This window comes from Phacochoerus africanus, chromosome 15, assembly GCF_016906955.1.
Source record: "Phacochoerus africanus isolate WHEZ1 chromosome 15, ROS_Pafr_v1, whole genome shotgun sequence".
NCBI lineage: Eukaryota > Metazoa > Chordata > Mammalia > Artiodactyla > Suidae > Phacochoerus > Phacochoerus africanus.
In genome coordinates, this window is record NC_062558.1 from 91,568,259 (window position 1) to 91,584,603 (window position 16,345).

General features: G+C 39.6%; 1 protein-coding gene across 2 annotated transcripts in view; it reads left to right on the forward strand.

The window, feature by feature from the left end:
* MARCHF8 (membrane associated ring-CH-type finger 8) overlaps window positions 1-16,345 on the forward strand; it is a 129,164-nt gene that overhangs the window by 94,292 nt on the left and 18,527 nt on the right. For both annotated transcript variants that reach the window (XM_047759925.1, XM_047759924.1), the window contains exon 3: window positions 10,314-10,364. In XM_047759925.1, the coding sequence (XP_047615881.1) occupies window positions 10,314-10,364 (51 nt within the window). The remainder of the gene's footprint in view (window positions 1-10,313; window positions 10,365-16,345) is intronic.

Below are 16,345 nucleotides of genomic sequence, written 5' to 3' on the forward strand. Positions count from 1 at the left end.
CTCATTCTCTTTATTTATGTTGATTTGAGTTGGCATCTCATATCAATTCCTTTTGTCAATAGAGCTTTGTAACTACCCACTTCTTTGTTATTGTCAAATATATTCATTTCTCAATGTTATGGTCCAACAATGCCATTTCATTTAAGTGTGTGTGTATCTTTATATAATCCTTTTTAAAATCAGTTTAAGGGAAGAAAGGACAGGAAATACATATACTAGCAATAAATTCTCTGGGTTTTCGTTTTTCTGAGAATATCTTCATTTCACTTTCTCTTATTGAAGATAGGTTTCCTGGATATAATATTCTTGGTTATCATTCTTTTTCTTTTAGTTTTTTTAAATATGTCCTTCCTCTGTCTTTTTCTGGCCTCCAAGGTTTCTTTCTTTCTTTTTCTTTTTTATTTATTTATTTATTTTTTGCTGCCCCACAGCATAAGGAGTTCCCAGGCTAGGGCTCAGACCTGAGCCACAGTTGTGACCTACACCAGCTGCTGCAGTGCTGGATCCTTAACCCACTGTGCTACACCGGAGATTGAACCTGCATCCTGGTGCTGCAGAGACACAGTTGATACATGGTTTCTGATGAAGAGTCAGCTGTTAATCTTTTGGGGGTTCCCTTGTATATGACATTATTATTTTTCTCTTACTGCTTTCAGCTGTTTTAAAGAGTTCTCTTTGTTTTTGACTTTCAGCATGTTAATTTGATGTGTCTAGATATGGATCCCTTTGTTTCTTTTTCCTACCACAATTTAATTTAGCTCCTGGGTGTTGTGCATTAATGTTTCCATTAAATTAGGAGTTTTCAACTATTATTCCTCTGAATATTTTTTCTCCTCCTTTCTCTCCTTTCCCTCTGGTACTCCCATTATGGATATGTTGGTGTACTTAATCTGTTCCACATTTCTGTAAGGCTCCATTAATTTTTTTTTATTATTTTGATCTCTGTTCTTCAGATTGCATAATCTCTTACTATTTATCTTCAAGTTTATGGATTCTTTCCTCTGCCAGCTCAAATCTGCTGTGAGTTTTTGTAATGAATTTTTCATTTCAGTTATTATACCTTGCATTTCCACATTTCCCATGCTTATTTTTTGCAATCTCTGTCTCTTTATTGCTGTTGTCTTTTGGATAAGATATTATCATCATATCTTCCTTTGCCTCTTTAAGTGTGTCTTCCTTTAGTTCTGTGAACATATTTATAATAGCTCCACACACCCCATCCCCTCTTTCTTCTCTCTTTTTTTGCCATCAGACACTTTTTAAGAATTCCTTTTTGCTTTATTTATGGTGTTAATAACTTTATATCTTTGTATAGCTTTTTCAGTGCTTATCTTTGGAAGTTTGATATGTTTTTTACATCTTGTATCTAACTTTTTGAACATTTAGAAAACAGTTATAATATTTTGATGTCCTTTTATGTTAATTCTCAAATGCATGCCAGTTTTAATTGACCATTCTCATTATAGGTTAGCTGTTATTCTTTCTTTGCACCTCTTGTATAAATCATTTCTACTGCACACCAAAATATAACAGTTGTTTCAGAGCAGAGACTTGTATGATTGAGTTGCTACCTGAAATAGTTACTTTTTTTAATGGAATATAATTTTTAGTTGAAAGAATGACTGAAAAACTATAATTATTATGACTTGGGTATTTGACAAACCTTTTCTCAAAATCGAATAAATGAGCCAGTCTTTCACCTTAAGGAAAGCAAGTTACATTTTATATTGCCAAATTTGAGGTTTCTAGGCAAAAATTACAGTTTTGGAAAACTTGTATCCACCACTGTAAACTTAGTAGCTTTTCAATAATTAAAGTCTTCTGATGCAATTGATGGGGTCATAGCAATGAGTGTGGGTTTTTGGGTTTTTTTTTTTTTTTGGCCTTTTCTAGGGCCGCTTCCCGTGGCATATGGAGGTTCCCAGGCTAGGGGTCAACTCAGAGCTGTAGCCACCGGCCTACGCCACAGCCACAGCAACATCAGATCCAAGCCGCTTCTGTGACCTACACCATAGCTCACGGCAACGCCAGATCCTTAACCCACTGAGCAAGGCCAGGGATCGAACCCACAACCTCATGGTTCCTAGTCTGGATTCGTTAACCACTGCACCATGACAGGAACTCTGGTTTTTTTTTGTTTGTTTGTTTTTTGTTTTTTGATGTTACATAATGAAATGTGTCAGTCTTAGAAATTTGCATAACTTGGTGGGCCAACAGTTTCTAAATGGCCAAAGTGTGGTGTTATAAAGTCATGCCTATTTAAGAGTGTTTCAAAGAAAGATGGGGCAGTTGGTTATAATGGAGTATTAAAAGTTCATTAATATCATTTCAGAGTCTAAATCCAAGGTAATTGTTGAGTTTTTGTGTAGTACAAAGAATAATATCCACAGTTGTCTCATGGTTATTACAATGTACATTGCTTTTCTAACTATGTAACCATATAAAGCCAAATTTTCTTCATTCACGTCAATCAAAACAATATATCATATGGAGTTCCCGTCATGGCGCAGCGGAAGTGAATCTGGCTAGGAACCATGAGGTTGTGGGTTCGATCCCTCACCTTGCTCAGTGGGTTAAGGATCTGGCATTGCCGTGAGCTGTGGTGTGGGTTGCAGACCCGGCTCGGATCTGGCATTGTTGTTGTGGCTCTGGCATAGGCCAGTGGCTACAGCTCCCATTAGACCCCTAGCCTGGGAACCCCCATATGCTGCAGGTGCGGCCCTAAAAAGACAAAAGGCAAAAAAAACCCAACAACAACAACAGAAAAAGTATCAGAGGATATTGAATGTACGAGCAGCTATGAGAATCCAGCTGTCTTCTATTAATTAGACAATAATAAGATTTATAAAAATGTAAAACCATGCTTCTCTGCTCATTTATTTGTTGTTTGGAAAAATAGGTTTTTTTTCATAGAAATATTATGTATTTTAACTGAGTTTTCACTGTTCTAAATGAATTAAGAGATTCCTGCATTTCAAATTGTCCATTTTAATTTCTAATATGGTAAATATTAGATATAGGAGTCCTCATAATTTTTTTCTATTGTAAAGGAGTCTTGAGTCCAAAATGTTGGAGACTTCTGGTGTCTACTTTTTCTCTTCATGACCCCAAGATGATTACTGTACCTCTTGGCATGGCATCTGTATTCCACGGTGGATGAGGGCAGGAGGAATGCTGGAGAAAGGAGCAGTGGCTGTATCAGGAAAGGAAAATGTTTTCCCAGAAAACCTCAAGGGTAATATCTTTAGAGAGAACTTTCTTATGTATTTACCCTTAATTGCAAAATAATGTGAGAAAGAGAACTTTCAGCTTTCAGTAGCAGCTCAGAACAAAGTTGGAGTTGTTGGTAGCATTGGATATTGGGTAGTAAGTTAGCAATATCTGTTACGCGTAGGTTTGTTGGTTTGCATATTTGTTTAGTTTAATGATTGGTCATGGTCAGAGTTTTAAGAAACTCCCACATGGAGTTGTATTTTTTGACTGCTTTGTACAGATTCCCAAAAACTTGCTTAGACATTTCGCCTCATTGTCTTGTTAATTCTTGGCTTCTTCCAGGTTATGTGGTCTCTGTAGGCTCTGCATCTTGGCTCTGACACACATAACTGATAGGACTGATTAAATTGTGAAATGTTCCATATTTGTCAGCAGAGCTTCTCTTTATCTTTGTGATTTAGTAACTTCTTACATTAACAAAACTTCTAACACCCTCAGACTCAGTTTTTCTCAGTCTATTTATTAATCTGTTTCCTGACTGATTTATTTGTATTAATTGTGAGCACACTGACACATTTTCACAGAAATTTGCTTTTTCAGTAGGTGATTTACTTAAAAGAAAAAAAGAGTCATAGCCTTTATGGATTATTCTGGCCCAGGATTTGGAATCAAACTTGCATCTTAAAGTGTGGTCTGGGGACCAGCAGCATGGGAGTCACCTGGGAGCTTATTAGACACAGAATCTCAGCCTACTTCCCCCAGATCTAACAATATGCATTTGAGCAAGATCCCTAAATGATTCAAATGCACAGTGTTTTACAAGCTCTGGTCTAAGGGAGACAACAAATGAGAAAAGGGCATGGAGCTGTGTTCTGAGGAGCTCTTTTGTGTAATGTAGAGAGAGAGCCCACAAAGAAACATGGAGAGGAGGGTGTGGTATCTCCCTGCCCCCTCTGAGGAGAGGGTACAGTGAGGTTCTCATCTCTCCCAGGGTTACAGGTCGGTGGGACCCACAAGGCAGTGACTGAACGTACTAGAGGCTGTGTGAAGATCACTTGCTAAGGTTTTTATCACTTGGGCATTGAAGCTCAGTTTCAGCTTAAACTGGAATAAAAGCTCTTTTTCTCTTTTTTATGCCACATTCCAGTTCTTGACATTGATGTTTGATAAAACTTTCCTTCTCATTTAGAAGCATGACATTCTGACTACACTCTACCCTGATGTAATTTATGTATGTGTTTTTTTAAATGTCATTCTTCAGCTTTTCCCTAGCTGTATGTTCCTCATCAAAACATGATTTCAAGGCAATTCTGTGGTAACATCACTGGCACAGGCCTAGGAGTTAGATTTATTTTTGTCCATATTTCTATGCCTTATACAGTTGTTTGTATAAGGTAGTTGCATAGTAAATAAGTATGGAATGAATGAGTAGCTGATTTGAATGAATGCTGGGATTTGCTTCCTGTTAGTAAGTCCAAATAAATGTAGCAATGTTTAAGGAAAAACAAAAACAAAAACATGGTTTATTGGAACTGAATTGTTAATTTTCTTACCAAGTAGTAGAGAAGCAATATTAAATATTGACAGGTTTCAGGCTTTAAAACATCTGTATCTTCTGGGGCTAGTTATTTGATTTTACCATGTAAAATATTGAATTGTTCTAACAAGGAAGACACAATAAAGGCTTATGTAATTACATTTATTTCTCAAGTTCAAAAGGTTTAAAGAACACCTTTTAGATCTCGGTCTGGATTTATAATGTTACCTAGCTTAACAGCTAGGCCTTTCCCCACCTCAGGACCATTCTATATGGAATAATGAATGTCAAAAAAGTCTAGGACATGAATTATTGGTGCTCAGAACTTCTCTATAGATCTCCAGATGGTGTTAAACTGGCCATTTCTTGTGAGATAGTAATTTGATAGTGGCTATAATTGGTTTCCTGTACAAATAATCCAAAGCATATAGTATCTTTGTTTTAGTTTAGTAGGCTAAATTAAAATTTAGTAATAAATTGTCAGTAGATGAGCCTTTAAACCTGGATTCACAGCAGTGCCTTGTGCTTTTTGCTTGTATGTTCTTGACCCATGAATGAACTTGAATGATTACAGATACACTTTTTCTATAGACAGAGGGACTCTCATTTCCCAGTTAGTGAATAAGATAATTGCATGCAATTCCTAATTATACCTGGTATTTCAGAAACTGTCTTTGGTGATATATTGCTAACACCTTGAGCATACTTTATAATTTTATTCTTTTCTATTCTAACTGTGTAATTGACATGCTTAAGACCAAGAAACATTCCATGAGACTAAACTTAATAGCAGTATCTGTGTTGTATCACATTTAAGAAACTTGAATTTCTATTTCTACTCAGACTTATAAAGTAAGAGAAACTATAATAAAATTATTTCCAAAATTGCACAAACACATTGCTATAAAGACAAGGAAGAACATGGCCAAAACATGTGCTGCTGGCTGGCAGGACACTGGGTAGATCTTGAAACAGTTCTTCATCATCCTTTTAGTGATATTGAGTGTTCAAAGCCAGGTGTACAGACATCAAGTCAGTCTGTGATTTGATGGATTGAGGGGAAGGAGAAAGTAAAAAATTTTCTGATGGCGAGATTTCTTTAAGGAGAGCCTTGGTGGAATGGAATTAACTCTTCCTCAAAGGAGTTTTTATTATTTTATTTTATTTTATTTTATTTTAGGGCTGCACCTGCGGCATATGGAGTTTCCCAGACTAGGGGTCTAATCAGAGCTCCAGCTGCCAGCCTGCGCCGGAGCCACAGCAATGCCAGATCCAAGCCGCACCACAGTTCGTGGCAACGCTGAATCCTTAACCCACTGAGTGAGGCCAGGGATAGAACCCGCAATCTCGTGGTTATTAGTTGGATTCGTTTCCAGTGCGCCACAATGGGAACTTCCCTCAAGGGAGTTTTTAAATGATCGTTTGTACTTCCTTCCAGTTGACCAAAGAATTTTACCTACATCTAAACTTTTTTTCCCCATGGTTATTGCATGGCGTGTGAACCGAATAGAGAATGGATAATTTTTAAAAATACAAGTAAGATCATTTCTTTCATTTGTAATAGTTTTTTTTTTTTTTTAAAAAAAAAACTCATTTGATTTAGAGCAAGGCTCAGTGAATTCAGGGAAAGTTACTTTATTATTCTTAAAATTTAGAATTAGATTTAGGAAGGATATGGCATTGCTGCAGCCGCGGAGCGGGTTGCAACAGTGGTTCGGGTTTAGTCCCTGGCCTGGGAACTTCCACGTGCCTTGGGAGCATCCCTCCCCCGCAACCCCACAAAAAACAAACAAACAAACAAAAAAAATCAGATTTACTTTTAGAACATTTGCTTTTAAAATTATTTATGTATTTATTTTTGCTTTTCAGGACTGGGCCTGTGGTATATGGAAGTTCCCAGGCTAGAGGTTGAATTTTAGCTGCAGCTGCCACCCCACACCACAGCCACAGCAATGCCAGCTCTGAGTCACATGTGCAGCCTACACCACAGCTTAGAGCGGTGCCAGATCCTTGACCCACTGAGCAAGGCCAGGGAGCAAACCTACATCCTCATGGATTCTAGTCGGATTCGTTGCCACTGAGCCACAACAGGAACTCCAAACATTCACTTTTTTTTGGAAGGTTATACTGTGAATACTATTGTATTCATTTGCTAGGGCTGCCATAACAAGTACCACACACAGACTAGGTGGTTTAAACAACAGGAATTTCTTTCTCACAGTTCTTGAGGCTAGAGGTTGAAGATCAAGGTGTCAACAGGGTTGGTTTCTTCCCCAGGGCCTCTTCCCTTAGTGGGGTAGATAGCCATCTTCTCCTTGCATCTTCTCCCTGTGTATATCTGTATCCTAATTTCCACTTCTTATAAGGACATCATTCATACTGGAGTAGTGTCCAGTTTAATGGCCTCATTTGAACACGATTTCCTCTTTAAAGACTCCCATCTCCAAGTATAATCACATTCTGAGTTAGGACTTCAATGTGTGAATTGGGGGTGGGGTCATAATTCGGTCTATAAGAACTATGTATTGGAAAACTGTCACTGTATGCAGATGACATGATACTATACATAGAAAACCCTAAGGACTCAACCCAAAAACTTCTTGAACTGATTAATAAATTCAGCAAAGTAGCAGGATATAAGATTAACATTCAGAAGTCAGTCGCATTTCTGTATGCTAACAATGAAATATTAGAAAAGGAATACAAAAATACGATACCTTTTAAAATTGCACCTCACAAAATCAAATACCTCGGAATACACCTGACCAAAGAGGTAAAGGACCTATATGCCGAGAACTATAAAACTTTAATCAAAGAAATCAAAGAAGATGTAAAGAAATGGAAAGATAGTCCATGTTCATGGATTGGAGAAATCAACACTGTAAAAAATGGCCATACTACCCAAAGCAATCTACAGACTCAATGCAATCCCTATCAAATGACCCATGACATTTTTCACAGAAGTAGAACAAACAATCCAAACATTTATATGGAGAAACAAAAGACCCAGAATTGCCAAAGCAATCCTGAGAAACAAAAACCAAGCAGGAGGCATAGCTCTCCCAGACTTCAAGAAATACTACAAAGCCACAGTCATCAAAACAGTGTGGTGCTGGTATCAAAACAGACAGACAGACCAATGGAACAGAATAGAGAACCCAGAAATAAACCCTGACACCTATGGTCAATTCATCTTTGACAAGGGAGGTAAGAACATAAAATGGGAAAAAGAAAGTCTATTCAGCAAGCATTGCTGGGAAACCTGGACAGCTGCATGCAAAGCAATGAAACTAGAACACACCCTCACACCATGCACAAAAATAAACTCCAAATGGCTGAAAGACTTAAATATACGACAGGACACCATCAAACTCCTAGAAGAAAACATAGGCAAAACACTCTCTGACATCAACCTCATGAATATTTTCTCAGGTCAGTCTCCCAAAGCAATAGAAATTAGAGCAAAAATGAACCCATGGGACCTCATCAAACTGAAAAGCTTTTGCACAGCAAAGGACCAAAAAGAAAACAAAAAGACAACTTACAGAATGGGAGAACATAGTTTCAAATGATGCAACTGACAAGGGCTTAATCTCTAGAATATATAAACAACTTATACAACCCAACAGCAAAAAAAACAATCAATCAATGGAAAATGGGCAAAAGACCTGAATAGACATTTCTCCAAAGAAGATAGACAGATGGCCAACAAACACATGAGAAAATGCTCAACATCGCCGATCATAAGAGAAATGCAAATCAAAACTACCATTAGATACCACCTCACACCAGTCAGAATGGCCATCATTAATAAACCCACAAATAACAAGTGCTGGAGAGGCTGTGGAGAAAAGGGAACCCTCCCACACTGTTGGTGGGAATGTAAACTGGTACAGCCACTATGGAGAACAGTTTGGAGATACCTTAGAAATCTATACATAGAACTTCCATATGACCCCGCAATCCCACTCTTGGGCATCTATCCGGACAAAACTCTACTTAAAAGAGACACATGCACCGCATGTTCATTGCAGCCCTATTCACAATAGCCAGGACATGGAAACAACCCAAATGTCCATCAACAGATGATTGGATTCGGAAGAGGTGGTATATATACACAATGGAATACTACTCAGCCATAAAAAAGAATGACATAATGCCATTTGCAGCAACATGGATGGAACTAGAGACTCTCCTACTGAGTGAAATGAGCCAGAAAGACAAAGACAAATACCATATGATATCACTTATAACTGGAATCTAACATACAGCACAAATGAACATCTCCACAGAAAAGAAAATCATGGACTTGGAGAAGAGACTTGTGGCTGCCTGATGGGAGGGGGAGGGAGTGGGAGGGATCGGGAGCTTGGGGTTATCAGACACAACTTAGAATAGATTTACAAGGAGATCCTGCTGAATAGCATTGAGAACTTTGTCTAGATACTCATGTTGCAACAGAACAAAGGGTGGGGGAAAAAATGTAATCATAATGTATACATGTAAGGATAACCTGACCCCCTTGCTGTACAGTGGGAAAATAAAAAAATTAAAAAAAAATACAAAACTAAAAAAAAAAAAAAGAACTATGTATTGGGGAGGTCGGTTTAAAAGCAAAAAGACCAGCTAGGAAGTTATTCAAGAATTCCAAGTAAGAAATGAAGAGAACCTAAACTAAGGCATTGACAATAGAATTGGTGATGGGATTTGAAATTGAGAGACATTAGGGAGGAAGAATTTGACACAAGACTTTGTGACTTGAAGGTGAAGGGGTATGAGGGGGAGGAGGCTAGCAGGACTCTAAAATTTCTCTAATCCAGGAGGAGAAACAGGCTTGAGAGAATAGGTATGAGCTGTGCAGTGTTCCAGCCGGATGGCCTGGTATGGTCTGCTATCCCAATTTCTTCTTCCCCTTCTTACCGTTACAGCATGGACCATTCACATAAAACTGTACATGCAGTTCCTTGCCTCTGAACCTCCACTTGAATGCTTTTTTTTTTTTTAATTTAAATCAGGCAAATTTTTCTTCTTCTTCTTTTTTTCTTTTTACAACCACACCCACAGCACATGGAAATTCCTGGGCTAGGGGTTGAATCAGAACTGCAGCTGCCAGCCTTTGCCACAGCCATAGCAATGTGGGATCTGAGCCACATCCACAACCTACTAAGAAGCTTGCGATAACACTGGGTCCTTAACCCACTAAGTGAGGCCAGGGATCCAACCTGCATCCTCCCAGACACTTATGTTGGGTCTTAACCCGCTGAGCCGCAACAGGAATTCCTTGAATGCTTCTTAGGATACTTATTGTCCTCTTATTTTTACAGTTGATTCCAAGTTCTTATTCTTTTCTTGTTAATAAAAAGTTTCTTTAGGGCAAGGACTATTGTTTTATTCATCTTTGCCAAATTCTCCAGTGTCTAATAGCTGGCCCAGTACATATTATTTTCTGCTCAGCAAATTCTAATTGAGGGAATGATTTGTTAATAGGATTGTTATGATTAATTACTTGTTTGCACATTTTAATCAAAGCTTGATAATGAACACCTGTTTGGTTTTCTTGCAGAATGAGAAGACTTTGGGACACTCCATGAGTCATTCAAGTAACATTTCTAAGGTAAAGTGCACTGAAATATGTTATTTTGTAGCTTGAAGTTTTTGTATTCTTATGCCTGGCATGCATTTACACTCTTTCCTTTTAAAGACATAAAATCTTAATGTTTCTTTTTTCTTTTTTTTTTTCTGTCTTTTTGCCTTTTCTAGGGCCGCTCCCGCAGCATATGGAAGTTCCCATGCTAGGGGTTGAATCAGAGCTGTAGCTGCCGGCCTACACCAGAGCCACAGCAACACGGTATCCGAGCCAAGTCTGCAACCTACACCACAGCTCATAGCAATGCCGGATCCTTAACCCACTGAGCAAGGCCAGGGATCGAACCCGCAACCTCATGGTTCCTAGTTGGATTCGTTAACCACTGAGCCACGATGGGAACTCCAGCCACGACAGGAACTCCTTAATGTTTCTTTAATCAGTTCTGGAACCATGTAACAAAGTATATGGCAGTTATACTTTTCTAGTGAGGCAGGGGTGTGACTAGGTGAAAACCCCACTTCTTCCAGGAGAAATAATTTATTTTCAGGTAAAAGAAATCTCAGAGAGTCACCAGAGAATCCGTCACCTCAGTTAGGAATGCATTTGACTGATAGTACCAAAAAACTAGCTCTGGTGACTTAAGTCTTAAGTAATTGTAGACTTAAGTGGTTCTGATGACAAGATGTCTAGAGGTGGATGGTTTAGGGCTGATACAGTTGTTCACAGATGTTTCTGGAGACCCAGGCTCTTTCTCTTTTGTGCCACCTTCTTCAGCATGTTGTCATTCTCATGTTTGATATCTCATGGTCTCAAGGTGAGTACTGGACCTCCCGGCACCATGGCCATGGCCTTGGTGGAATAAGAAGAATGATGAAGGATGGGGGAATCTATCAGCTAAGAGTGACCTTTTTGAACAGGAAGGCAAAGTCCTTCCCAGAAGCCTTACCCAGCTGCCTGACTTCTGCTTACATTTCACTGGCCAGAACTGGATCACAAGGCCACCACCAGCTGGAAGGTGGCTGGGAAAAGGAGGGCTAAGGAGGTGAAATGTTCAACCATCAGCACCTGATGCACCTGTGGTGTGGTCACTTGAGTAGCTAGGCGTGACTCTGGAGCCAGCAAATGTTGTCTCCCATGCCAGGAGCTTACTCTCATGTACTGCTCATCTGTTAGACCATACAGGGGCTCTGCCAGCTTCTTGTCCATGTGAATGTATCTATGAAGATTCCTTGTAAAGACAGGATGTCTATGTCAGATCCTGACAGAAAAGTCTGAACAATGTAGCAAAACATGTCCTGCTGTCTCAGGCCTCCTAAATTCTCTAATATAAACAGTCACATATGCCATTTTAATTTATAAACCATAGATTTTTTTTTGTATCACTCTGTATTATATTTTTAAATTAAAAGTAGAATGTAGAAAATCATTTAAGACATTAATTGGAATTTCCATTGTGGCTCAGCAGGTTAAGAACCCCCCTATTATCCATGAAGATGAGGGTTTGATTCCTGGCCCCACTGGGTTAAGGATCTGGTGTTGCCATGAGCTATGGTGTAGGTTGCAAATGTGGCTTGGATCTGGTTTTGCTGTAGCTGTGGCATAGACTGGCCGCTGCAGCTCAGATGCTACCCCTAGCCTGGAAACTTCCGTATATCTTGGGCCCTAAAAAAAAAAAAAAAAGACATTAATTAATCTGTTCCTTGTGATCTAATCATGTCATTCTGCCACTGCATTTTGTAAACAAAGAAAAATCTATTGTGCTCAATGTGCCTAAAGGCCATTTACAGAGTGCTTCTTGGTTCTTTGCTGACCTTTTTCCTAGAGCAGCATGCAAGCCAGTGGCTTCAGCCACCCCATGTAAATAAATACCTTTCACCAAATACTCTCTCCTGTTCCAACCCATGTTTCTTTCCTTTTGGTGTTCCCTCAGCCAGGAATGCTGGAGCAATAGAACTGTATAGTGATAGGTCATTACTGACTGAGTAAAATGGCCAGTTTTGCCCTACGACTTTTTGAAGGAGCTGTCCAACATATAAGGATAGGGAAAAGTAGGACGGTGTAGATCTAGACGGCCTGTCTGGTTAGGTTGACTTAAACATTTTAAAAGCATGCAGTAGGAGTTCCCGTTGTGGCTCAGTGGGTTAAGAACTGGATGTAGTGTCCAAGAAGGTGTGTGTTTGATCCCTGGTTTCCCTCAGTGGGTTAAGGATCCAGCATTGCTGCAAGCTGCCACATAGGTCACAGATGCAGCTTGGATCCCATGTTGCCATGGCTATGGCATAGGCCTGCAGTTGCAGTTCCAATTCGACCCCTAGCCCAGGAACTTCCACATGCTGTAGGTGCAGCCATAAAAAGTAAAAATAAAAAAGAAGAAAAAAGAAAAATCTTTTTTTTTAAGAGGCATCCATGGGGGGTAGCCTCTTCATTGCAGAGAGTCAGTAAACTGACTTTTGTCAAACTTCATTGAACCCTGGTGATCTTAGATTTGTTGGGTCAGGATAGTTCTTTTTTTTTATTATTATTATAGTTGATTTACAATGTTCTGCCAATTTCTGCTGTACAACAAGGTGACCCAGTTATACATACATATACATTTCTTTCCTCACATTATGGGTCAGGATAGTTCCTGATTTAGCTATTATTTCTTTACTGATCAAAGGCAGAACTACAGATATTCTTTTTTTGTATTTTGCTTTATTGTACTTTGCAGATATTGTATTTTTTACAAATTGAAGGTTTGTGGAAACCTTGCATCAAGCAAGTCTATTAGTGCATTTTTCAAACAGCATTTGCTCACTTTGTGACTGTGTCACATTTTGGTGATTCTCTAAATATTTCAAACTTTTTCATTAGTGTTATTATATTTGTTACGGTGATTTGTGATCAGTGATCTTTGATGTTATTAGTACAACTTGCTGAAGGCTTAGATGGTGATTAGCATTTTTAAACAATAAGGTATTTTTTAATTAAGGTATTTATGTGGGTTTTTTTTACTCATAATGTTATTACAGTTAATACACTACATTATAGTGTAAACATACTTTTTATATGCATTGGAAAAAATCAAAACTTTGTGTGACTCGCTTTATTGCAGTATTTGCTTTATCGTAGTGGTTTGGAACTGAAGCTACAATATCTCCAAGATATGCCTTATATACTTTAAAATAAATATAACCTGGGAGCGAAAATGAAGAAATCTAATCAAAACTCTGACTTTTTCCTTTTTCCTTCCACACATTTTTATTGTGTGTTCTCTGTGCCGGGCACTGAGCGAGGTGCTGCCATAAAATGATGAGCAAAACAAACATGACTACTGATGTGGAGCTTTCCTTTATGAAGGGTTGGAATTTTCATAAAAAATTTAGCTCCACGCTCTAACACTCAGGAACAGGGAGCTGTGAAAGCCTCAAAACTTTCTGCCACAGAGCAGAAAGAAGATTTGGGGTTTTTGCATTTCCACAGCAAGTTCCTTTGCACTTAACTGAGATCAAAGGGAAAATCTCAGTAACTGGAAGTCCTGTTTGCTCACACAATTAACTTTGCAGGGATCCCATCTACATGAAATTTTGTTGCAGAAAATAAGCCTCCATAAGTATGTTAGGCATGAAACAGTTAAATAGGGCTGAAGAAGGGAGGGCAGGACTGCTGTGAAAGATAACTTGTTTTTGAGAATGCATTTGTTTCTTACAGCATTTATAAAATGAGCCTGTTATTTGAGGCTACTTTTATCTTAAGTGTAGCAGACATGCTTAAGCATATGCTTCATAACTGTGAGGTAGAAGATAACAAAGAAAAGTCAGTGCATGGACATGTTTTATGCTACCTGAGATCTCTGTTGTCTTTGTCAAGAGACTTTTCCCGTTGACTCGGCCTACGGCTGGGTTTCAGGCTAGTTTGTACTCATACTGTCAGTCACCTGTGGTCTGCATTATGCTCCTATGAAAAAACTTAAAAGAATTCCCTGGGAGTTCCCGTCATGGCTCAGTGGTTAAGGAACCCAACTAGCATCCAGGAGGAAGCGAGTTTGATCCCTGGCCTCACTCAGTGGGTTAAGGATCTGGCGTTGCCGTGAGCTGTGGTGTAGGTCACAGACTCCTCTTGGATCCCTCATTGCTGTGGCTCTGGTGTAGGCCGGTGGCTACAGCTCCTATTGGACCCCTAGCCTGGGAACCTCCATATGCCACAGATGCAGCCCTAAAAAGATGAAAGACAAAAAAAAAAAAAAAAAGAGAGAGAAAAGAATTCCCAGTGGCTCAGTGGGTTAAGGATACAGCATTGTTGCTGCTGTGGCGCTCATTCAGTCCCTGGCCTAGGAACTTCTGCTTGCCATGGGCGTGGCCAAAAACAACAAACAAAAAAGCCAAAAAACTTATTAAAAAATGTTCTTCAGTATGTCACCTAAACTCTTATTCTGTCACCTACTACTGGCCCTGATTCTGCCCTTTGTGAACTAGAGCTCTGACAGACTAGGGGATTTGGGAGGCTATGTGGTAGAGAGGGGGGAAAGGGACAGAGGTGGGGTCTCTGCTGTAGGAATCATGTGCAGCCTCTGACTGTCAGGTGGCCATCACTCCCAGGGCAACTTGGCACTGGGGCTTGTGATGGGAATGCATCAAGGTGCTGACATGGCCTTCAGATGAACTCAGATGATCATGGAGGCTGCTTGTAGAAGGCCCACGGTGTTAGGATGAGGTGACGTGACTGCCTTTCCAGGGACATGTGCCAACACCATGCCCCATCTGCATCCTGTCTCATCACTCAGCATAAAGTATCCTCAATTGGAATGTACACAAATGTAGCATTTATGAGTATTGCCTGAGTTCAGATTTTGTCCAACACTTAACTATGTGCCACGCATTATGCTTTGAATGCTGAACAAAACAGAGAAGAGAGGAATAAGCAGGCCTCTATAAAATACTTGTAGGCAGAATTATTATGAAGGTAAAAGGCAAGGGGCCAAGGTACAGAATTACGAGGAACTGAAGTTAGAAGGGCTGCTCAGGGAAAGTATGGCTAGAGAGGGATATCTAAAGCAGGACATAAAAACTAAAAAGCAGCTGGCCAGGATGGGGTTAAACTGTAGCAGGAAACTGGTTTGTAACCTCCTTGGGAAATCCAGTACTGTAGGTAGAAATGAAGGGCAGATATTAGCAGCCTTAGTCACTAGGAGTGATGGCTCTTATGGCCACGCAATTGCAAGGTGGCTGTAAATCCTGGGGCTGTGGCTAGTTTGGGCCCCTCCAGGAGGACCACTGTACTTTGGCCTAAAGCCCTTTAGAGGTAGATTGGAATTCCCTGAGGAGGTTTGAACTCACTCTATCCAACTGGAACTTTTTTAGAAACAAGGAATTGTCTAGGCCTGGCTCATTGTAGGGGCTAGGCTTTCTCAAGTCTCTGCTGATGCCTCGCAAGGGAGGCTTATGTGCAGGAAGAGGCAGCACACAGACAAGGTGTTAGTTTACCCAGAGGGAAGCATTCTCATTCAAGCCTGGGAATTCGATTGGTCCAGGTAATACCATTTCTTGGGCCTTTCTACAATTGGCAGCACTTACTACAGGGAGATGGCAATGGCAAGCTAGAAATCCTTGATGAAGCCTGATGCATGGGTACCCTCCTCCTTGCAGCTAGGCAGGCTTAGAGCTCCAGCTGAAGGCTGAGTCCTGGCAGAATATTTTAGAGCTCCGCATAATTTTATTCAGATACTATGAGCATTATGTGCCTCTGGTTAATCAAATATTCCTGAGTTGAAGTCAGATTGGACATGTTTAATGAGCACTTAAAATTATTGCTGTTCTATTGTTTCGCAAGCAAATATCAATGAATTTGAGCATTGACTCTCCTAGATCTCTTGAATATTTTCTAGTTAATGTTGCCATAAGATAGGAATGAGAGAGCAGAATGTCATATGTCAGATGTAAATACAGCCTGAGGATGGAGGCTTGCTGGCCACATTCAGCAATGTGATTGTCAAGACCAACGTCTTCTTCTCTCTCTTTCTGAATATAGAG